The 25,073-nt window shown below is 44.0% G+C and overlaps 1 protein-coding gene across 1 annotated transcript in view; it reads right to left on the reverse strand.

The window, feature by feature from the left end:
* Positions 1 to 25,073, reverse strand: part of VPS13B (vacuolar protein sorting 13 homolog B) — a 1,405,890-nt gene that overhangs the window by 1,111,024 nt on the left and 269,793 nt on the right. Inside the window, exon 16 of the mRNA XM_075353076.1 lies at positions 19,415 to 19,539. Coding sequence (XP_075209191.1) covers positions 19,415 to 19,539 — 125 coding nt within the window. The remainder of the gene's footprint in view (positions 1 to 19,414; positions 19,540 to 25,073) is intronic.

The following is a 25,073-nucleotide window of genomic DNA, read 5'->3' on the forward strand; positions in this document are numbered from 1 at the left end:
AACGTTTTCTCACGAGTCTGTTGACTTGAATGTCACGTTTAGAAAACATCACTTATTAATATATAAAAAAAAAAACGAACCCAGGGCCGCACATACTTAGTGTGGAATGTGTATGGAGGACACTACAGCACAGATTTTGATTTATGTCAGAAATAAAGTTGGGATTTTCGCTGTTAACTCGAAACATACCACCTGAGGGATTCCATAACAGTTCATAAAATGTCTTTCTTTTTTTATAATAAAAAGAAAAAAAAACAGCATAAAACAAGCTACATCAGCCTGTGTTAAAAATACCCCCCCCCTCCAAAAAAAAAAAAAAAGAGGGAGAGAGAGAGAGAGAGAAACATGTGTAGCATTGTATGTAAACTGTGAGAAAGAAGGAGGGATGTATGGTCCGAAATGGCAAATAAAGCAGGTGGTATAATTTTCGAGGAGTGACTCAGAGTTTAATGGCATTACCAGGTTATTCTCGCAAACTAATTCTCGCTAACTGCACGACTTCAATGGAGCTCTCAGCGCTCACGCTGACTTCCATTTAGTTCAAGTGCCATTTGATGCATTTCATCTGGAGTTTTATTCACTTCAGGCTACACTTCATTTGAGCGGCTGCTGCTCTGCTCATTTATTTCTCTACTTTATTACTCATGCGTTGCTATTGTTGAGTTTACATAACAGACTGGTGCAGGGCGCTGTTTAGGTTTACAGCGAGGTGTCGGCGCTGCTGACAGACACGGAACACGGTGAGGAGACAGATACGAGGAGAAGAAGTGTCAAATGTTCCACACGTCAGCCTGCTCAAATGCTACTCAGATTATCTTGCTTCTAGGTTCTGGTGGAAGAGGAGAATGACCTCATACTTTTATATACTTAACCTCATATATACCTACTATCATCCAAGGGGTTTTCCCATTTTCCCACCCTAATAAAAACCACACCCTTAACACAGTTTGGATTCTTCTGGGGCCTATTTAAGGCTAGTTTCACACTTGCGTTAATTACCTTCTGTCGCAATCCGCCCTTTTGGAAAACAGCGGAATCCATATGGATGACAGACTGTGACAGAAGTACCGTGTTTTTCCAAAAATAAGACACTGTCTTATATTTTTTTGACCCCCAAAAAAGCGCTAGGGCTTATTCTTGGAGGAGGTCTTATTCTTGGAGAAACACGGTTGGGGGTAAGTTTACCCCCCAAAAAAGCAGACCCCCCCCACTTCCCAGGAGACTAATACTCACCAGACCAGGACGTCTGCGTGGTTCCCAGGTCCTCCTGTGATCTCCGGTCGGTGCTGCACGCTGTCCTACCCTGCTGCTAGCTGACACGCTGACACACACAGAAGATCCCAGACACACACAGCAGATCACAGATACACACAGCCGATCACAGATACACACACAGCAGATCGCAGATATACACAACAGATCACACACAGCCATCACAGATAAACACATCCGATCACAGATACACACATCCGATCACAGACACACAGCCGATCGCAGACACACACACACACACACACAGCCGATTGCAGACACACACACACACACACACAGCCGATTGCAGACACACACACAACCGATCGCAGACACACACACACAGCCGATTGCAGACACACACACACAGCCGATTGCAGACACACACACACAGCCGATTGCAGACACACACACACAGCCGATCGCAGACACACACACACAGCCGATCGCAGACACACACACACACACACACACAGCCGATTGCAGACACACACACATCACATCACATCCAGCACTTACGGCAGCAGAGAATGAAGCAAGTCACGTGTCCGGCCGCAGGTCCTGTTCGTCGCACTGCACCGCACTGCCTCTCAGGATTCTCCAGGCGAGAAGAGATCGGTGTCACTGGATGAGGTGAGTGTGTATGCGATCCAATGTGTGTGCGATCCAATGTTTGTGTGTGTATGTGATTTTGTTGTTTGTGTGTGAGCCGATGTTTGTGTGTGCGATCTGATTATGTGTGCGATCCGATGTTTGTGTGAGAGATCTGGTGTGTGTGTGTGTGTGTGTGTGTGTGTGAGATCTGATTGTGTGTGTGAGAGCTGATGTGTGCGGGTGTGTGATCACTGCAGGTCCTGCTGCTCGGTGTCTGGTGAGTGTAATTGCCGGGTGCCGCTGTGTATAATGAAGTGTCCTGCAGTATCTATCTTTTTTAGCTGCACGGACACTTCATTATTGATCCGGGACTAGGGCTTATTTTCGGGGGAGGGCTTATATTTAAGCCTTTCTCCGAAAATGCTGAAAATCCCTGCTAGGACTTATTTTTGGGGGAGGTCTTATTTTTGGAAAAACACGGTACTTGCGTTGCTTCCGCTGGACGACGCTGCGTTGCTTCCGCCGGGCAGAAGGAACGCAGCATGTAACGTTTTTTGAGCGGCGGAATCCTTTCTTTTTTCACTGCGCATGTTCATTTTTTTTTATTTTTTTTTTAAATCACAGAAACTTTATTTTGTCTCTTGGTGGCCGAACGATCAGCTGATCACCCGGCAGCCGGCTTTTGAGAGCGCTCAGCTGATCGCTTGGCAGCCAGCTTTTGAGAGCGCTCAGCTGATCACCCGGCAGCCGACTTTTGAGAGCGCTCAGCTGATCGCCCGGCAGTCGGCTTGTGAGAGCGCTCAGCTGATCGCCCGGCAGCCGTGTGATCGGCTGATCGTTCACAATAGTCTGCCGCCGGTAAAACTGTAAAGAAGAAAAAAAAAAAAAAAGCTTTCTGTTGTTTTGTACAATTCGCTGCATCCGTTGTGCCACTATATACAATGCATCCATTGCATCCGTCACACAACGCAATGCAACGGATGCCGTTCAACGCAAGTGTGAAACTAGCCTAATTTGGTTCTTTTTTTATATTTTATATTTTAGGTTTTTCTTCGGTACTTCTTTGTTAAGGGCAAAGTCACTGGTGATGCAGAAAACTACAAAACCCCTGAAATGTAACTTACCATGAGCAAAAAAGCTATTTATCTGCAGATAAGGCCTCCTTCACACGTCAGTCATTCTCGTACGTATGTGCTAGTTTTCATATATACCAGAATCATGGATATACACAGACCCCCTTAAAATCAATGGGTCTGCGCACACATCAGTGATTTTTCACTGACTGTGTCTCTGTGCGGCGTACACGCATATCCGTCTGCTTCACACAGAGACATGACCTTTTTTTCTGGCATCACTGATGTCCCACGGACCACATTATGGTGTGGTCCGTGAAAAATGTACCATAAAAAAACGTACATTAAAAATAAAAAAAACATTTTTAACTCACCTTTCCAGCGACGCTCTATCCTGCCTCTTCTCTCTGCAGCTTCCTTGCCAGCTCATTACTGTCGTGCATATTCATTATGCACGACACAGCCGACCCAGAAGTAGCTGCAGAGGTCAGAGAGCAGCGGCCGGATGCAGCACCGCGGGACTCTTCAGCACCATGGACAGCAGAAGCGGGGACAGGTGAGTTGATCGCCACATGCAATCACATATTATGGATAACATCTCACGGATTGAACATGGACAATCCACGTGTGCCGTGAATCACGGCACACGGAGAGACATATGTATGTTTAACATGTCAGTGAAAAACGTCTGTGTTTTTCACTGATGTGAAACAGGCCTAAAGGAGTGATTTGCAGCTAAATAGTGTCTAAATCCTGTGCACTCGGATTACTGGAGCAGAGGCTGCAGGGAGAAAATGAAGCTTTAGTCTTCCTCCAGCCATTAGTTTCTAGTCAATGGGACAATCTAGGGAGCGTTTTTTCTGCTGTGCTTTTCTTGCCAAAACATGCTTTTTTATGTACAGAAAAGAAGCACATAAAAAAACAACGTGGGCACAAAGCCTTATTTCATATCTTTTACTTTATCAGTGCTTCTTTAAGTCTTGTTACTTTCATCTTAAAGTGAATGAGTGTGTAAGCTGGCTTGTTTCTGATTCAGTTTTTAAGTAGTTGGTACGCTTTTAAAACATATTACCTATCCAAATCGTGGTTCAACATTGGTGTCCCATTGCCGGGAACGCCACTAAGGAAGGAGTCACACTTGCAAGTGACTCGTGAGTAACATGCGCGAGTCTCACATTGCATCACCAGCACAGCCAGGAGTGTCTCAGCTGCATAGAAATACATGCTGCTGACCCGCTCCAGTCAGGAGAGTGTGCGGCCGTGCCGGGTGATGTGATGCGAGACTTAACGCAAGGAACTAGCAAGGGTGACTCCGGCCTAATTCTGAGAATGGGAATTTTGTAGTCCCCTGCTTGAACAGAGTAACAATCTAACATGTAGACCACAACTCCACTCTTTCTTTATGGCACTGATGGAGATAGATGAAGTACAGCGCTCATCCACCTTCATCAGTCCCGTAGGCAATGAATAGAGCAAGACGGTGAGAGAGATGCTACGCGTTATCCACACAGATCTTCTTTCGGCATTTATTAAGGTCTCTATCACCCCAGCTGTCAATAATGTAAGGAAGTATGATGAACAAAAAAACAAAAAACACTTGTACATGTACAATGGGCAAAACATGCCGTCCAGACTTCAATATCGATTACAACACTATTGATACATGACAAAACCTACAAGATATAACTATCCATGATATCCTATTGATACTTCCAGCTCCAATCTGCTTTACATTGAAGACACATTATTGCAACTTGCTACCATGTTTTAAGACAAGTAAACTAGGTAGAATTAAGTGTTAACCAGCAGGGAGTAAACCTCTCAAACTCTTACAACACAATCTTAAAATAACACTCAACAATAAAGGTGTCTGAGATGATCAGGCCTGACTTCAGTCATGGTCCAAGCAGGATACCAACTGAATTAACACTCTGAACAGCAGGGGTGATCACTGAAAGTTGCAAGGTAAACAAGTCGGAGTGTGTAACAGTATGCCAATGGAGTAGCAGAACTCCGCAGGGAGTCTTGTTGACCTCATAGCGAGGAAAGCCACCCACCTCCTTCAAATTAAGGTCTTCTAATACGCTGAATCTATTGGACTCTTTTGCAAAGCAAGTTGCAAACCGGATTAAATGGACTGTCTGGTATTACAAAAAAAAGCTCAAAAATATCATCATGGCAGCTCTGATAAATTATGTCAGCACTGCGGCTGTAGCTCATTTTTCAGAAATTTCTGCAAAATAATACTGAGTATATAATAAATAAAAAATAATGGCCCCAAGAAACACAAGTTTGAGATGTTTTAAGAAAACCGTAGCAAGAAAAAAAAACACAGTGTGACTGCAGACTTAAAGTGGTCGTAGGGCATAAAAAATTGTCTATTTAAGAAGGCACAAGCAGCTGAGCCCAGTGATTGATTATAGTGGTCAAATGCACTGTTGATGTGACGTAACGTCTGCAATCTAACAAAAAGGACAGGAGCAGCGGTGAAGAGGCAACATTAGAGACGCCATTTTTTATTGTATATACGGTATCTACAAGTTTGTCCTAAACAACCCATTTAAGAAATCTCAATGGTGAAGTCCTACTGCCATATCCTTTTATTATTGCCTATGCACATTCTTATATTAACCCCTTCACGCACGGCCACTAAAACACCCTAATGACCGGGCCATTTTTTGCAATTCTGACCAGTGTCACTTTGACAAGTTATAACTCTGGAACGCTTCAACGGATCCTGGCGATTCTGAGATTGTTTTTTCGTGACATACTGTACTTCATGTCAGTGGTACATTTAAACCGATAATTTTTGCGTTTATTTGTGAAAATTTAGGAAATTTTGTGAAAATTTCGCAATTTTCAAACTTTGAAAAGTTATGCCCATAAATCTGAGAGATATGTCACACATAATAGTTACTAAATAAACTTTCCCACTTGTGTACTTTACATCAGCACAATTTTCGAAACAATTTTTTTTTTCGTTAGGAAGTTAGAAGGGGTCAAAGGTCATCAGCAATTTCTCATTTTTCCAACAAAATTTAGAAAATAATTTTGTTTAGGGACCACATCACATTTGAAGTGACTTTGAGAGGCCGAGGTGACAGAAAATACCCAAAAGTGACCCCATTCTAAAAACTGCACCCCTCACTCTGCTCAAAACCACATCCAAGAAGTTTATTAACCCTTTAGGTGCTTCACAGGAACCAAAGCAATGTGGAAGGAAAAAATGAAAATTTTACTTTTTAACACAAAAATGTTACTTTAGCCATAAAATTTTCATTTTCACAAGGAAGAAAAGAGAAAGTGCACCCTACAATTTATTGTGCATTTTCTCCTGAGTACGCTGATACCTCATATGTGGTAAAAATCAATTGTTTGGGCGCACGGCAAAGGTCGGAAGGGAAGGCGCACCAGTTGAATTTTTGAACGCAAAATTAGCTGCACTCATTAGCGGACGCCATGTTGGGTTTGAAGACCCCCTGAGGTGCCTAAACAATGGCGCTCCCCCACAAGTGACCCCATTTTGGAAACTAGAGCCCTCAAATAATTTTTCTAGATGTTTGGTGAGCACTTTGAACACCTGGGGGCTTCACAGAAGTTTATAACGTTGAGCTGTGAAAAGAATTTTTTTTTTTTTTTTTACCACAAAACGGTTGCTTCAACTAGGTAGCTTTTTTTTCCACAAGGGTATCAGGAAAAAATGCACCATAAAATGTTTTGTGCATTTTCTCCTGAGTACGCAGATACCTCATATGTGGTGGAAATCAAATGCTTGGACACACGGCAGTGCTCGGAAGACAAGGAGCGCCATTTGAATTTTTGAGTGCAAAATTAGCTGCACTCATTAGCGGATGCCATGTCGGGTTTGAAGTCCCCCTGAGGTGCCTAAACAATGGAGCTCCCGTACAAGTGACCCCGTTTTGGAAACTAGAGCCCTCAAATAATTTTTCTAGATGTTTGGTGAGCACTTTGAACACCTGGGGGCTTCACAGAAGTTTATAACGTTGAGCCGTGAAAAGAAAAAAAAGGTTTTTTACCACAAAACGGTTGCTTCAACTAGGTAGCTTTTTTTTCCACAAGGGTATCAGGAAAAAATGCACCATAAAATGTATTGTGCATTTTCTCCTGAGTATGCAGATACCTCATATGTGGTGGAAATCAAATGTTTGGACACACGGCAGGGCTCGGAAGGCAAGGAGCGCCATTTGAATTTTTGAGTGCAAAATTAGCTGCACTCATTAGCGGACGCCATGTCGGGTTTGAAGACCCCCTGAGGTGCCTAAACAATGGAGCTCCCCCACAAGTTACCCCATTTTGGAAACTAGAGCCCTCAAATAATTTTTCTAGATGTTTGGTGAGCACTTTGAACACCTGGGGGCTTCACAGAAGTTTATAACGTTGAGCTGTGAAAAGAAATTTTTTTTTTTACCACAAAACTGTTGCTTCAACTAGGTAGCTTTTTTTTCACAAGGGTATCGGCAAAAAATTCACCATAAAATTTATAGTGCATTTTTTCCTGAGTACGACGATACCTCATATATGGTGGAAAGTAATTGTTTGGGCGCATGGCGGGGCTCAGAAGAGAAGGAGCGCCATTTGACAGCAAAATTGGTTGGAATCATTAGCGGACGCCATGTCGCGTTTGGAGACCCCCTATGGTGCCTAAACAGTGGAGCTCCCCCCACAAGTGACCCCATTTTGGAAACTAGACCCCTCAAGGAGTTTATCTTGATGTTTAGCGAGCCCCAAGAGGCTCCACAGAAGTTGATAATGTTGAGCCATGAATACAATTTTTTTTTTCACCACAAAACTGTCACTTCAACCAGGTAGCTTTTTTTTCCACAAGGGTATCAGGAAAAAATGCACCATAAAACGTATTGTGCAATTTCTCCTGAGTACGCAGATACCTCATATGTGGTGGAAAGTAATTGTTTGGGCGCATGGCGGGGCTCAGAAGAGAAGGAACGCCATTTGACAGCAAAATTGGTTGGAATCATTAGCGGACGCCATGTCACGTTTGGAGACCCCCTATGGCGCCTAAACAGTGGAGCTCCCCCACAAATTACCCCATTTTGGAACTAGACCCCTCAAGGAATTTATCTAGATATTTGGTGAGCCCCTTGTATCCCCAGGGGCTCCACAGAAGTTGATAACGTTGAACCGTGAAAATTATTATTATTTTTTTTTTTTTTTTTTAACCACAAAATGTTTGTATCAACCAGGTAGCTTTTTTTTTTTTTTTACAACGGTATCAGGAAAAAATGCACCATAAAACGTATTGTGCAATTTTTCCTGAGTACGTAGATACCTCATATGTGGTAGAAAGTAATTGTTTGGGCACATGGTGGGGCTCAGAAGAGAAGGAACGCTATTTAAGTTTTCAAACGCACAGACGCGGTGCACTGATCGGCCGCTGCAGGATGCACGGTCGGATGAGATACAAAAAGCGTTGGGGATACAGAAAAGAAAAAGGTCACGCCAAAAATTGAGCAGGGATGCCGATCCGTTATGTGCATCCCTGATCAGCGCTCGACGGGACGCACGGACGGATGTGATACAAAAAGCATCGCGAATACGGAAAAAAGTCACGCCAAAAATTGAGCAGGGATGCCGATCCGTTATGTGCATCCCTGATCAGCGCTCGGCGGGACGCACAGATGGCTGCGATACAAAAAGCGCCGCGAATATGGAAAAAAGTCACGCCAAAAATTGACCACGGATGCAGATACGTTATGTGCATCCCTGATCAGCGCTCGGCGGGACGCATGGACAGATGAGATACAAGAAGCGTTGGGGATATGGGGAAAAAAAGTCCCGCTGAAAACTGACCACGGATGCAGATCCGTTATCTGCATCCCTGATCAGCGCTCGGCGGGACGCACGGACGGATGAGGTGTAAAAATGGACAGGATACAAGAAAAAAAAAAAAAAGTTATACTCACAGTACCAAGAGGATCACTGACCAGAGGAACTGCAAAGGAACAAGAAGGCAGTGAGATGGACAGCTTTACACGAGCAGCAGGCAGGACGTTGGACAGATCAGCAGAAGGACCCAGCGATAGAGGCAGATGTGATCGGGCCAGTGAAGACCTCGGACGACCCGTGAAGGCAGGTAAGAGGACGTCGGGGGTAGGGGTTTGCAGAGGGGGATGGGGAGAGGGGGGGGTGCAGAGGGGGCGGAGAAGCAAAGGCAGAAGGAAGGAACTTTGGAAGCAGAATAGAGATGACAGAGGAGGCAGGCAGATCGCGTGGGGAGCAGGTCGGGATGCCGGGGGGCCGATCGGGGCATAGGGGGGCAGATCGGGGGGGGCACGGGCAGGGGCCTTCACGGGAGTGCGCAGACAGCGGAATACTTACCATTGGAGCAGGAGCGGTGACATCAGATGCAGCGGCAGCAGCGGTGGCATGGTACCAAAAGTACCAGCCAGTGCACGCTGCAGACATGTTGGGGGAGGGTCCCCAGACCAGCACAGGCCTGGGGAGGGCGGCCACCTGCAGATCACACCGCCCCACTGCACACTGATTGGAGCGATTGCGCGTCATAGCACGATCGCTTTAATCAGTGCTGCAGGGGCTGGGGGCGACATGTTTGAGATCCATCTATGATCTGCTGTAGCTGCTACAATAGATCATAGCAGGATCTCACAGTATCGCACTAATTTGGGCATTATTTTTGCCGAAATTAGTGCGAACGATGTGGTTGGCGGTTCAGATTTGAACAGCCAATCACATCGATCACCTATGGGGGGTGGCGATGCCGCCCCCCCTGGGGTCAAGCAAAGGTCCCCTGCTGTAAGAAACAGCAGGGGATATCATTTGAAAGCCGTTGCTATGGCCACGGCAATCAAATTAAGTTTAGGCAGTAAAATTACGTCCCTGGTCGTTAAGTCACGTTAAAATAGGACGTAATTTTACTGCCTGCGGTCGTGAAGGGGTTAATATAAAATTCCGGACAAATTATATATTATCCTTCCTGATTTCCCATCTCCAATAAGGATTTTTTTGCTTTCTGTGAATGCGCTTGTTTGTCATGTTGTCACTTATTCTCTCCCTTCCAATCAGATTTCACCCTGCCTGCGCACAGTGACTTCCAGGACACCAGGGGTGGTGTGCGATGCTTCAACAGGTGACTCACACTTAACCAATCAACACGGGTGAGCTTTGGGGGGCACACATACTATAAATGCTGGCTGGGGACACTTCCCCACTGCCCTCTGATTAAGCCACAGGCAAAACGCGCGTCGGGGTACTGGGCAGTGTGGTCCACATATTAGTCCACTTATTATGGCCCATTTTGGTGGGTATTGCTGCTATTGCACTATCGAACTTTATTAAGAGCCTTTTCTCTTTCTTTTCTCCTTGGGTGCTATATAATTTTTTTCACTTATACTTGGTTTTGTGATCTCTTGTCCAGAGTTCCTTTAAATCATTATTATATGAACTGAATATACTTTGTTATTACTGTCTATAATTATGCCATGCCTCTGGCTCACTGACTGAATCTTTTTGTGTATTTTTTGCATGTGCAGGCACCACAACCCCACTATTCAATGTATTGATATACTATATATGTATGTCTGTGTGTGTGTGTGTGTGTGTGTATATATATATATATATATATATAAAAATATATATATTATATAATAACCTACTTCTCATCCCTCATATCCTCTCTCTCTCACAACCCTAAACAGCTATTGAACACTTTCAATTCTCTCCTCCGTCCTCCAGCACCACCTCCCTTTCCTCTCCTCTCAGCTGAAGACTTTGCCTCTTTCTTCAAGCAGAAGATTAACAACATCAGAGCAAGCTTTGGCCCACAATCAGCACAGCCCCTCATCATAGCTACTCAGCCTTCTTCCTCCAAATCCAGCTTCTCCACCATGACAGAAAACAATCTTTCCACTCTACTCTCAAGATCTAACCACCTGTGCACTGGACCCGCTCCCATCGCACCTCATCCCCAACATCACCGCAGTCCTCATCCCAGCCCTAACCCATCTCTTCAACCTATCACTAACAACTGGTGTATTCCCTTCATGCTTTAAACATGCCTCTATTACACCCATCCTCAAAAAGCCCTCCCTTGACCCATCCTCTGTGTCAAACTATCACCCCATATCCCTTCTCCCCTATGCCTCAAAACTACTAGAACAGCATGTCCATCTTGAACTGTCCTCATACCTCTCATACTGCTCCCTCTTTGACCGGCTACAATCTGGCTTCCGACCGCATCATTCCACTGAAACTGCCCTAACCAAAGTCACCAATGATCTACTAACCGCCAAAGCCAAACGACACTACTCTATCCTCCTCCTGGACCTGTCCTCTGTTTTCGACACAGTAGACCATTCCCTCCTACTACAGATTCTCTCATCTCTGGGTATCACAGACTTTGCCCTATCTTGGATTTCTTCATACCTAACCGACCGAACTTTCAGCGTCTCCTATTCTCACACCACTTCCTCATCTCGCCCCCTATCTGTCGGTGTCCCCCAAGGCTCAGTTCTTGGGCCCCTGCTGTTCTCCATCTACACCTTCGGCTTGGGACAGCTCATAGAGTCCCACGGCTTCCAGTATCATCTCTATGCCAATAACACACAGATCTACCTCTCTGGACCTGACATTACCTCTCTACTAACCAAAATTCCACAATGTCTGTCTGCTATTTCATCCTTCTTCTCTGCACGATTCCTAAAACTTAACATGGACAAAACAGAGTTCATTGTCTTTCCTCCTCCTCACTCATCTCCTCCAACAAGCCCTTCCATCAAACTCGATGGTTGCTCACTCTCCCCAGTCTCACAAGCTTGTTGCCTTGGAGTAACCCTCGACTCTGCTCTATCCTTCAAGCCGCACATCCAAGCCCTCTTCAACTCATGCCGATTACAACTCAAAAACATCTCCCGGATCCGTGCTTTCCTTAACCAAGAATCAGCAAAAACATTAGTGCATGCCCTCATCATCTCCCGCCTCGACTACTGCAACCTCCTGCTCTCTGGCCTCCCTTCCAACACTCTTGCACCCCTCCAATCTATCCTAAACTCTACCAGTCTGTTTTGTACTGTTAATGATTGTTGTACGTATACCCTCTTTCACTTGTAAAGAGCAATGGAATAAATGGCGCTATAATAATAAATAATAATAATAATAAAATATGCATATGAATATATATTTATTTAATACATGCTTATGAATATACATTTATATTTATAAGCATGAAATGTTGGTTTGTTTGTTTTTTTAGCCATGGTGTGATATTCCACTGACCATACTGGTCTTTACTTTTTTTTTTTTTTTCTTTTTTAATGGCATGTTGTTGTTGTTTTTATTTTACTTTCTGTCTGTAAAAAAATTGTAATTAATAAAGTTTGGTTACATCCTTGGAGGTTTACTTATTATTAGCTAGTCTATTTTAATTAGTCAATTGGTCATTCATAGGTTTACAATTCCTATACAACCCCTTTAATTATTTGCAACAAGAACTATGTAATGTTTAATTTCCTATTTGGGGGCTCGGCTAAAAGGCTCTGAACAAAAGGGGTTTGAGAATTGGACTCTGTATAATTAGCATATTTTTTGGAGATATTGCTGATAAAAAGGAGCATTCTGTTTCTGAAGACAAACCCTTTTATACAGTGGTTTTCAAGACAAGGATAGATTTTAATCAAGCATTGAAACTTGCTAAACTAACAGTAAGTAACATACACACTGTTAAGATTTGGCTTTGCTTGCCAGGTTCAAGAATTCATAATGTAACTACAAATATGCCATTTGCATACAAGCGGTCAAGTAATGACTAGCTTTATCCTCCTTCTTCTCTCAATGTTTATTTCGAGAAGCGGCAAGTCTAGTGGGCATGTGACTACAAATATTAAGATTGCATATGAGCAAGCACATGATCACCGCTCAAGCCAGCAAATAAAGACTAATCCTCAGTGTGTATTACACACAATTAGATACATAAAGATAATTTTTGGAGGAAAAAATATTACGTAGTCTGTTAAATCCTTTTAATAAAATAAGTTATTGAAGTTGATAATATAGTTTTCTTCATTCCGGTTTTTAATTTCTCTGTTTGCAGACATTAAAAAAGAATCTATAAATTGTTGTGATGGACAGAAAAGAGAATAACTTGTTAATAGATAGAGCTTATACAGCTGCATTGTAATGAGAAGTGCAATTGAACAGGACAGTGTCACGGTGTGGGTGGAGAACAGGGGACAGGGGCTCCTAGACGGACCCTCGGGCTAGGCGACCCTAGCTATCCCTAATCCCAGAGATACCTCTGATGGTGAGGATATCTGGGCCACCTTCCTTTCCCTGCTCCTGATCAGCCCAAATCTTATACCGCCTCCTCCCCAATGCCTTGGGAGGGACGAGGCAGGAGTAATAAAGCCAAAAGAAATAAACAAACAGGGGAAACCAAATGTAAAATACACACACAGGAATAAGACAAAAATAGCTTAAAAGGAGAAAAAAAAAAACAGGGAGGAAACAAAAAGATAATGGCAGAACTCCACAACAACTTCATAAACAAAGTAATACAATCACCAGCAGGACTGGGATACTACATCACGTGGACCTGTTTAGCAAAAGCTATAGTTGACATGGGAGGACAGGCTCCACCATCTTAAAAATGCGGGTGGGGTGGGGGCGACTGTGATAGGTCCCCCACAACGTGTTATCCAAGTGGTAATCAGCAGGCTAGCAGAGATTAACTCCTGCCAGTTAGATCACTAATGAGAGCACAGCTGGGTGACACCTGAGCCTGTCTGTGTACGGGTAGATTTACAATGGTGTATGACTCGGCCCCATTTAGGATAATGCTGCTGCTCAGATCTGTGAGTTTTTTCTCATCCCTAATTGGATTGAGGAAAAAATCGCAGCGTGCTGCCATTGTCTGCAAGTATCGGATCACTCGTACCCATACAAGTCTATGGGTGTGAGGAAAACATCGGACTGCACTCGGATGACATCCAAGTGCAGTGCAATATACGCACAGGCTGACAATGGAGAAAATGGCAAGGGATAATCTCTCTCTCCTCCGCAGCTGTAATCTGATCGCAAACTTGGATCACAGTTGCATGACACTCTCCTCACGCTCGCAGCAGAGCGGGAAACAAGGGTCATTAGCATATCGCATGCGATGCTCTTTTTTTTGCTAGTGTGTCTCCAGCCTAACTCAGAAGCACCGAGGGAGGCATAGCGTGGAGGGTCATATTCTGCAGTATGAACAGTGTCAGATGCCTCCATCACACTGCAAGTTTAGAGCCAAACATCATGTGACAGACACACTCTCATAGTAAGTAAAATGATGGCAAGCAGAGATCTTGAAAACGGAATTGATATATAAAAACTATATTTAACAACTGCAAAAGGTTTCATTATACAAATAAGAATCTTAATTTGCTGAACTAACAATACATCTTCATTATCTGTTATGAGAAAGTATCTGAACTGATTTAATGATGGAGGAATCTTCTACCAGTTTCTAGGTTAATCCTGAATTACAAGTGCAAGAAAAGGAGAATTCTACATAAAATATTCATAACAGTTAAGGGGGCTTTACATGCAACGACATCGCTAACGAGATGTCGTTGGGGTCACGGAATTCATGACGCACATCCGGCCTTGTTAGCGACGTTGTTTCGTGTGAAACGCAGGAACGACCGCTAACAATCAAAATTACTCACCATATCGTTGATCGTTGACACGTCGTTCTAATCTCAAATATCATTGCGGTTGCAAGACGCAGACGCAGGTTGTTCGTTGTTGTGGCGGCAGCACACATCGCTATGTGTGACACCGCAGGAACGAGGAACATCATCGTACCTGCGGCCGCCAGCAATGAGGAGGGAAGGAGGTGGGCGGGATGTTCCAGCAGCTCATCTCCGCCCCTCCGCTTCTATTGGGCGGCCGCTTAGTGACGCCGCTGTGACGCCGAATGAACCACCTCCTTAGAAAGGAAGCAGATCGCCGGCCATGGCGACATCGCTAGGCAGGTAAGTATGTGTGACGGGTGTAAGCGATTTGCCCGTGACGCACAACCGACGGGGGCGGGTACGCTCGCTAGCGATATCTATATCGCTGCATGTAAAGTGCCCTTTAGACAGTTCACTAAAGCACAAACTGCTGTGTATATGTAAGAGACACTAGACTGTAATGGAGGAAGATATTAAAAAATACAGAGCGCAGGACACCTGCATACTAGTCTTGCATCATAGCCATAAAGGAATTGGACTTAGTGGCATGTTGGTTACTAAATCCTTAGTAAGATTTAGGCGCTTTACTTTAGAATACTGAACGTTCGTAATATTGAACAACTCTAGTATAAAATGCAAAACTAAGACAGCCAGAGCAAAAATAAAACAAATGTAGTCTGGAAAAAGGCCAGATGGCTATCATATCCTTTTTATTTCTATGGTTCTGGTTCAAAGTTCACGTCTGTGTTTAAACACTTGCATGTTACGCTGAAACTCAAGTACTGAGTGTTTTCTTGCCAATATATATAAAAGCTGCAGAGGAAACCAGAACCCCAATATTATCTGTTATTCCTTTTTTATCTAAAAAGAAGACAGAGACGCCCCGTGAAGCTATATTAAAGCCATCAACATAGGGGGTCCGCAGGAATGGAGGCAATCGTAGCGTCATGCTGATTAATTAGGACAGCTATGGGATTTCACACCTACCGACAAAAGTTCTTGCATGGTAAAGCCTGGTTCTACTCATGATGGGAGATTAGGTCAGGTAATAGAGAATAAATTCCTATATAAGTGGAATTTACTGTCAGAATGAATGTCTGATCAGTAAAATCATGAGATGTTAGAAGTTTTATATAGAGAGAAAAAACATTTATCAAGGCTGAATATCTTCCGTGTAGCCCAGTGTCTTCAAGAATACAGTTAGGACACTTTCAGGCCATGGTGTCAAGTTGCATACACGGGGCATTTTTTCTGCTGCATTTTTTTGAGGGTGTGGACAATATGCTGCATTTAATTGTTAATAAATGTTCAAGCATAGTGGAAGTAATTTCATGGAGGCGCTCCATATTTATTAAAAAGGACCAACCACCAGGATTTTCCTATATAAACTCAAGCCAGTGCTATACTGGCGCTATCATGATGATTCTATACATGCCTTTAGTTGTGAGATCGGATGTATACTTTCCGAAATACAGGCAAGTAAAATTTGTGAAATACATTATTATTTGATTGATAGGTGCAACATAATATCTAATAGGTGGGTCGGTTTTGTTAGTTATTCTCGCCCCTGTCTGTCTTGCTGTTATTACAGGGGGAGGGGGTAGGGAGGAAGGACAGGGGCTTGGAAGGACAGTGAGGCAGACAGGGGCAGGAATAACTGGCAAAACCCGACCTATTAGATATTCTGTAGCTGCTATCAATCAAATAACAATGTATTCCATAAAACTTACTTGAATATATTTCAGAAACTATACATCCGATCTCACAACTATAGGTATGTATAGAATCAGCATGATAGAGCCAGTATAGCACTGGCTTTAGTGTATATATGAAAATCCTGGTGGTTGATCTTCTTTAAGAGGTCCTTGCCTCTTCATGGATCAGGAGTGACTAATGAGTGGTGTGCGTCTCCGTATAACTTGCCACAAATCTTAGTCCATTCATGGAGTCAAATTTTTTGGGGAAAAAAAAACGCCACAGCTTGTTATAAACTTGGTGAGTTGTGATGTTACACCCCCCTGCATGCCCCTGTCCCTTCCCAGTTCAGACCATTTTTGCAGAGCTGAGTTAAACTGGTGTGAAAATGCCAAAACTCGCATAAATTTTTGCATAACTCCACATAGTCAAAAATCCTACAACTTTTCACAGTGATTTCTCCCAAAAGTATGACGTAATCTCTTTGATGAATTGGGCGTTTATGTGTTTAAAGGGGATGTCCACTACTAGGACAACCCCTTCTCATTCCCTATATTTGTCCCAATTAAAATAAAAAGCTTATACACACCCTTCCGTGCTGGCGTGGGTGCAGCGGCATCAGCACTCACTCTCCCGGGTCTCATTTGTGACTGTCACGAAACGGGGGGTAGGAAGTGGAAGTTACAGCCCCCTTTCCACCACCCAACAGACTGAGCACGTGACGCGCTCTCTAGCGCCCCTCTTATAGTCAGGCCAATTATAGAATTGCCCGACAATAAGCAAGGAGGCCGCTATTCTACTATGCCGATGATTGAAGGGCTCCCGGTGAGAGTAGGATAATTATTCCCCCGACCTCTGCGGACGGAATATATCTAAACCTCCCTCAGATCTCACTGGTTGCCCCACAATGATCCCTGGCATAAACTCGCTGCCACCAGTCGATTACGATAAATATTACGCCGAGCACACAGACGTGGAATTCAGGATCCAGATAACAGAACAGCCCAAGATAAAATATATATTTTAATCGGCCTAAGGCACACTAGAAACTGCAATAAATACAATATGGAATTTACAGAATATATATATATATATAGGTCAGAGTACATTTATAGGTAAGCTATGGATCACAAGCAGGCATACAGATCAAGCAGTTACCTTATGCGTCTGGCTACGGGGGGGGGGGGGGCGCCGTTTGACCAGGGTTTCATGGACTTCCTCACATGTGTATCAGACACAAGGCCCCCGAGTAAAGACAAACCAAAACATAGCCACATTGCCTTTATCAAACTGGCTCCAATCCATGTCCCCTCCTACCTAGTGACCTCACAGGGGAGGACTGCCCCACCCCTGGCTTGAGTCTAAAATAATATCTAAAGTGATTATTGGCCGTAACTTTGCCTGGGAACATCGTAGGCGGACGCCAATGCTTTCATTTTTACAGTTACGATTTTACCTTCACAATGATAGGACACATGGTTAGACTGCTGGTGCCCCACTGGCCAATATCCAGTTTGGGATACCTAAAGAGGTCCCACACCTATATAAAATATGTGCTGGGATCGTCAGCATGCCTGAATGCGATATTTCTGCTTGACATATTTATAGAAAGCACGGCTCATGAGATATTAGACATTTATTCCTGGTGCCTGTCTGTCTCAGGTGTTCAGGATGCCTGTAATCAGTCTGTGACTTCTTCTACAGCATCACAGAGGGGGGTCGCCCTTCCCCTTTGTGTTCTCAAGGCCTAAACAGCTCACCTAATTTCCATATCATAGGAGATTGCCTTTTGTTCACACAGACAATTTCCTCAAGTTAATTAGCATACTGATTGAAGCCTCCTTAGGCCTTAAGGCCCAGTCACACACAAGAGATATGGTCGTACCCTGACAAGATGGCGGCAATAGGAATATGGCTTGATAGCTCAGAATATATCCCTATTTCCTCACAGTGACGTCCCACGAGGTCTGAGCCAAATCACAGCCAGCATGTTTCTCTCGCCTTAAGACATATAAGTAATTAACAAGACGTAAGTGGCCAGCCACAGCTCTCACTTCCTCTTAATTACTTATACAACTGAAGGCGGGAAGAGAGAAGCCGGCAATGACTGAAGTGGGGCTCGCGTGACGTCACAACTTCATGTGAGACCCAGAAGAGGGAGTGGCAACACCGCTGGAAATATACTGGCATGGGAGGTGAGTATAGGCTTTTTATTTTAATGGGGGCACACATGGGGAATGAAACAAGCTTGTTTACTAGAGGGCAACCAATTTAAAGATTCTGCTAACTTGTGTTTTTACAGTGCAATTTTTTTCTTGATAAGCGACTGCATTATGTGCAGAATCCCAGCATTTCAGCACTAAGGGGGGCTTTACATGTTGCGCATTGCTTCCGAAATATCGTTGGGGTCACGTCATTAGTGACGCACATCCGACGCCGGTAACGACATCGCAACGTATAAATCCTAGATGCGCCGATAAACGATCGCAAAAGCGTCGAAAATCGGTGATCTGTGTAGCGTCGTTCATTTTCATAATGTCGGGTCGACCGCAGGTACGATGTTGTTTGTCGCTCCTGCGGCAGCACCCATCGCTGTGTGTAAACCCGCAGGAGCGACAAACATCTCCTTACCTGCGCCCCGACGGCAATACGGAAGGGAGAAGGTGGGCGGGCCACTCATCTCCGCCCCTCCGCTTCTATTGGCCGACCGATTAGTGACGTCGCGGTGACGCCGAACGCACCAACCCCTTGAAGGAGGGATAGCTCGGCAGTCACAGCGACGTTGCTGAGCAGGTAAGTGCGTGTGAAGCTGCCGTAGCGATAATGTTCAATACGGCAGCGATCACCACATATCGCATGTGCGACGGGGGCGGGTACTATCGCGCTCGGCATCGCTAGCCGATGCTAGCAATTTCGCAACGTGTAAAGTACCCCTTAAACTGCAAAGAATGCAACGTCAAATCTGCACGAAAAATGCATAAAAAACCCTTCATGATTATCAAAGCAGACTGCAACTGCATATAACAATATAACAACAAAGATTATCTACATGTGGGAGAAAGAGGCCACATAAAGAAATATTTCACATGCACTTACCAACACTGAGGGAGCCTAAGCAGTTTTCCATACAAAGCCGTGCTAAAGGCAGGTATCACCGGGACAGTGGGGTAGTAAGCTCCTTTGCTGTCCAGGTACGTGAGCCCAGCTTGAAACCCAAACATCTGCCAAAAAATTAAATATATGTTTTATGTGTGTTTCCAGATGTACAGGCCAACAAGGTGCAGCAACAGTTACAAAGCTAAACAATCGCACTAAGGATGGGCAGCCTTGTGAGTCAGTGATTAACATGGATTCCTTGCAGCGGCTCAAGGGTGATATCTGCACAAATACATATATATATATATATATATATATATATATATATATATATATATATATGAATATATATATATATGATGGGCTGCTGAAAAGGCTTTGTGATTTTTTTTTAGTTTCTATGGTAACGAATGTCACATAACATGAAAGCCGTGTGTGTCTCATATATGTTTTCAAAATTGTATGCTTGTTGATGCATATAACAATATAACAACAAAGATTATCTACATGTGGGAGAAAGAGGCCACATAAATAAATATTTCACATGCACTTAACAACACTGAGGGAGCCTAAGCAGTTTTCCATCATATATATATATATTCATATATATATATATGATGGGCTGCTGAAAAGGCTTTGTGATTTTTTTTTTAGTTTCTATGGTAACGAATGTCACATCACATGAAAGCCTTGTGTGTCTCATATATGTTTTCAAAATTTTATGCTTGTTGCTTATGGCACCAGTGTTCTACGTATGCAGGAAAACAAAATGGCGGAGTCTAATGCGGTATTCATAGCAACTGAGAGCAGAGGAGGAATAAAATTCTTGTTTGTGCAAGGAAAGTCCGAGAATGATATTCATGGTGATATGTTGCAGACATTGGAGGATCAATGCCCTTCATATTCCAGTTAAGAACTGGGTTGCCAAATTTAAAATGCGCCACTTCAGCACCAATGATCAGGAACGTCCTGGACGTCCGAGAGTGGTTGTTGTTCCTAAGATCATCAATGCTGTGCACAACCTCATACTGGAGAATCCATGAATTTCAGCTAAAGCAATAGCAGACATCATGGGGATTTCCCGTGAATGTGTTTGTGTCATTATCCATCAACATTTGGACATGAGGAAGCTATCTGCAAAATGGGTCCCCAAATGTTTAACAACAGATCAGAGAAGCATGCAAGTGACAACTTAACGGTCCATTTGTCAGCGTTTCCGGACTGATAAGAACTTCCTGGATCGACTGGTCACTATGGATGAGACCTGGTTTATTTGTATGACCCTGAAAACAAGGAGCAGTCAAAAGAGTGGAGGCACAGTGGCTCTCCTCGTCCAAAGAAGCTCAGGGTGCAAAAATCAACCACTAAGGTGATGGCATCTGTGTTCTGGGATAAGGAGGGCATGCTGCTAGTGGACTACCTTCAAAAGGGTTCCACCATCAATGCAAGGTATTACATTGAACTTTTGGACCAAATGAATGCAACTCTGAAGGCCAAAAGGCGCGGCAAGCTGTCCAAAGGAATCTTGTTCCTGTAAGACAACGCCTCCGCTCACACTGCACAAGCAACCACGGCAAAACTGGCAAAGTTGGGCTTCCAGCTGGTTGACCACCCACCTTATTCACCAGATCTAGCTCCCTCCGACTATCATTTGTTTCCAAACCTGAAGAAACACCTCAAGGGTACTACATTTCACACCATTTCTGATGCCATGGCTACAACGGATGCCTGGTATGAGAGGCACAACCGAAATTCTTCCTCTTGCTAGGTTTGGCTTACAGAACTTGGAATACCCATGCAAAAAGTGTGTTGACTTCAGTTGAGAGAATTTGGAAAAAATGTAGTTTCATCATACTATCTCGTTTCTTTCTGAGTAAAGCCAAAGACTTATCAGCAGCCCCGTGTGTGTGTGTGTGTGTGTGTGTGTGTGTGTGTGTGTGTGTGTGTGTGTGTGTGTGTGTATATACACTGTATATATACATACATAGATCAACTCCTAATTATCATCTTGATCGATTTAACTTGGAAAACAAACAGTATTGGTGATTGATACCAAAAGATCTCAAAAGGGGTATGTGAGTTCTAGTGAGTGCTTAAGCCTCTATGTTCAAGAAATAAGGGTCCCAGCTGACCAATTGTCTATTGTCTGATACATCATCTACAAAACCATAGCAGAACATGTTTTGTTGGAGGCAGTCTGTCCAGGTAGTCACTGGCAATCCTTTTCTCCATTCTCTATTAACTGAATAAGTGAAGCTGACGCTGACATCAAGCTTGAACACCGCTCATAGCACCATGCATGTGGATGGAGTCTCAGGTTGTTAAATGGTTAATATCAGCCAGGTGCTGGTAAAAATTAACCACTTTGCAATTCAACCTTTATTAAGAATCCTGTCTCTTCTCAGGAATGGAGAGACTTTTGATTTTAAAGGGTATCGCTCATTGCTTAGATTATTGTCCACCCTGCATTTTTAGAAAGTGGCCTGTTTCCTAAGCAAGGAGAGCGCGTGCCACTTCTAGGCTTTATGCTTCAGATCCTGAGAGCGCCGCTCTGAACCTGGATGGATGCTCAGTTTCCGTTTCCGTGCACTCTTTTCCATGCCGAAATCAAAATGGATCTTGCTGTTCTCAGCTTAATTAATAAGTAAAGATCATCTGCATTTCTCTTTCTTTCAATGCTGGAAGTCAATGAACTGTAGGTCTTGCTTGGGTGAACCAAATCCACATGACACTGGATGAATGGCCGCATGTAATACTACATTTTTCCTCTAGTGGTCACTGTAAAGATAGACATCTGACGAGTAAGGCTATGTGCACACGGTGCGTTTTTCTCGGCGTTTTTGCGCGTTTTTCGGGTGCGTTTTTGGCCTCAAAACTGCATGACTTTGCTTCCCCAGCAAAGTCTATGAGTTTTCATTTTTGCTGTCCCCACACAGCGTTTTTTTTCAGCTGCGTTTTTGTGGTGACCACAAAAACGCAGCATGTCAATTATTCCCGCGTTTTTCACTGCGCTTTTCATCCATTGAGTTCAATGGGATGTTGAAAGACGCAATGAGAAACGCAAATAGCTGCATTTTGGTGCGTTTCTAAGACCAAAAACGCAGCTATAAGCGCAGGAGGTGGGTAGTAAAGTGACGTGTACAGGAAGAGGATTCCTTCTGTCAGTATAGACAGAAGCATGAATCCTCCCGGTACCGTCACCGCCGCGTCCATCTCCCGTCCTGTGCATGTCTGCTGCCGTGCGGCGCCATGTACAGGCAGGAGGTGGAAGCGGCTGCGAAAACAAAAGTTAACAGTAGAATAAAAAAAAAAAAAAGTTATACTCACCTGTCTGCAGCCTCGCGGTGCCATGCCCGCTCCCAGCTCCTGTCACGGTATCGCCGCTCCCGCTCCGGCTGTGTGCAGTCTCCCCGGGGCAGGACCTTGCTTGCAGGACCTGGCGATGGATCACCTGATGCAGTCACCTGACGCATCAGCTGATCGAGTCTCGGGCTGACGCGGGCGCCCGGCCGGTATCAGCGGATGCGTCAGGAGACTTCATCCCTGATTACCGGCAGCTGCTGCAGCGATCGCACGGGATCAGACTCCCGCCCCATCGCCCCAGGAGCTGCCGGTAATCAGCACATAAGTGAGTATTATTTTTTTTTTTTTTTCTACTGATGCATCAGCTGATTGTATAATCGGCTTTTATACAATCAGCTGATGTGTGATGGGATTCACATCCTTTAACCTGACACATCATCTGATCGCTTTGCCTTCCAGCAAACCGATCAGATGATATTGGATCCTGATTGGACGGCGCGGGACCCTGACCCAGGATTACTGTGGAGGGGGGTTTATTTCAATAAAGATGGAGTCACTAATTGTGTTGTGTTTTATTTCTAATAAAAATATTTTTCTGTGTTGTGTTTTTTTTTTTATCTTTACTAGAAATTCATGGTGGCCATGTCTAATATTGGCGTGACACCATGAATTTCGGGCTTAGGGCTAGCTGATAATATACAGCTAGCCCTAACTCCATTATTACCTGGCTAGCCACCCGGCATCAGGGCAGCCGGAAGAGTTGGATACAGCGCCAGAAGATGGCGCTTCTATGAAAGCGCCATTTTCTGGGGTGGCTGCGGGACTGCAATTCACAGCGGGGGTGCCCAGAAAGCATGGGCACCCTGCACTGTGGATTCCAATCCCCAGCTGCCTAGTTGTACCCGGCTGGACTCAAAAATGGGGCGAAGCTCACGTCATTTTTTTTTTAAAATTATTTCATGAAATTCATGAAATAATTTAAAAAAAAAGGGCTTCCCTATATTTTTGGTTCCCAGCCGGGTACAAATAGGCAGCTGGGGGTTGGGGGCAGCCCGTACCTGCCTGCTGTACCCGGCTAGCATACAAAAATATGGCGAAGCCCACGTCATTTTTTTTTTGGGGGGGGCAAAGAAATCCTGCATACAGTCCTGGAAGGAGGATGCTGAGCCTTGTAGTTCGACAGCTGCTGTCTGCTCTCCTGCATACACTATTGGATGGAGGATGCTGAGCCTTGTAGTTCGACAGCTGCTGTCTGCTGTCCTGCATACACTATTGGATCGAGGATGCTGAGCCTTGTAGTTCTGCAGCTGTCTGCTCTTCTGCATACACTAGTGGAGAATGAAGAACACATTGAAGAAGGAAATGACATCAGACCTTTTTTTTTTTTGTTCACTGATAAAAAACGCAGTGAGCAAAAACGCAGCAAAACGCAGCAAAAAACCGCACCAAATCGCGGCAAAACGCGTGCGTTTTTTGCCGCGTTTTTTCGACGCAGGTGCGTTTTTGTGCGTTTTTAGCGGCCAAAAACGCACAAAAACGCAGCGTTAAAAAAACGCAGCGTGTGCACATAGCCTAAAACCGAGTGATCATATCTATTATGTTAAGGAGGTTTTCATTGAACAGAATGCCCCATGAAGATTACACATTGATAAAGCTGTGATGAGTTATTGTCTTATTAAGCGTTTACATACAAATGTGCAAGTTGGTAAATGCTTCCTAAACGTTTCAAAAGACATAAAATACATTTAAAGCTAGCACATAAAGTCTCCAAACACTGGAATAATGTATATGGTAACGTACAGCCCTCACCCCCACATCCCACATTAAGTGTTGATGATTTATCACATGTCAGGAATCAGACGAGTCTATTGTACAATATTCCTCCAACATCTGTCCCAGAACGACCTGTTGGGATCCATAATTGGTTCCATGTCCTCATACACATGAGCAATTGTGTTTCTTTGTGATGACTATATTCCAGGGCTTTGATGTTTTAACTAGGTACCTCGATGATCTGTGTATGTACAGTATTTCTTTGTTAGCCTTAACAGGTCAAAGAAAAGTTGTCTTTTGGGTCCATAAGGAAAGGCTATATGAACTGCCAAAACTTTACACTTCAATTCATTAGTAGACACTAAACTATTCCGCCACTAAGGGTGCATTTACACCATCCCATTTTGCAGCATTAAACGATGGAAAATTGGTACATTTTTAACGATCACCAAGAACCTGTTTACACAGGCAGCTGTAAACTGATTAATTAGGAGCAGAACATTCAGGGCGGGCAGGCTGCAGGGAACGATGAGCTCTTCGTGCAGCGCAAAAAAATTATTTCACCTGACGAACAAGCAAAACA

Source organism: Anomaloglossus baeobatrachus, chromosome 6 (genome assembly GCF_048569485.1).
Source record: "Anomaloglossus baeobatrachus isolate aAnoBae1 chromosome 6, aAnoBae1.hap1, whole genome shotgun sequence".
In the NCBI taxonomy this organism is placed as follows: domain Eukaryota; kingdom Metazoa; phylum Chordata; class Amphibia; order Anura; family Aromobatidae; genus Anomaloglossus; species Anomaloglossus baeobatrachus.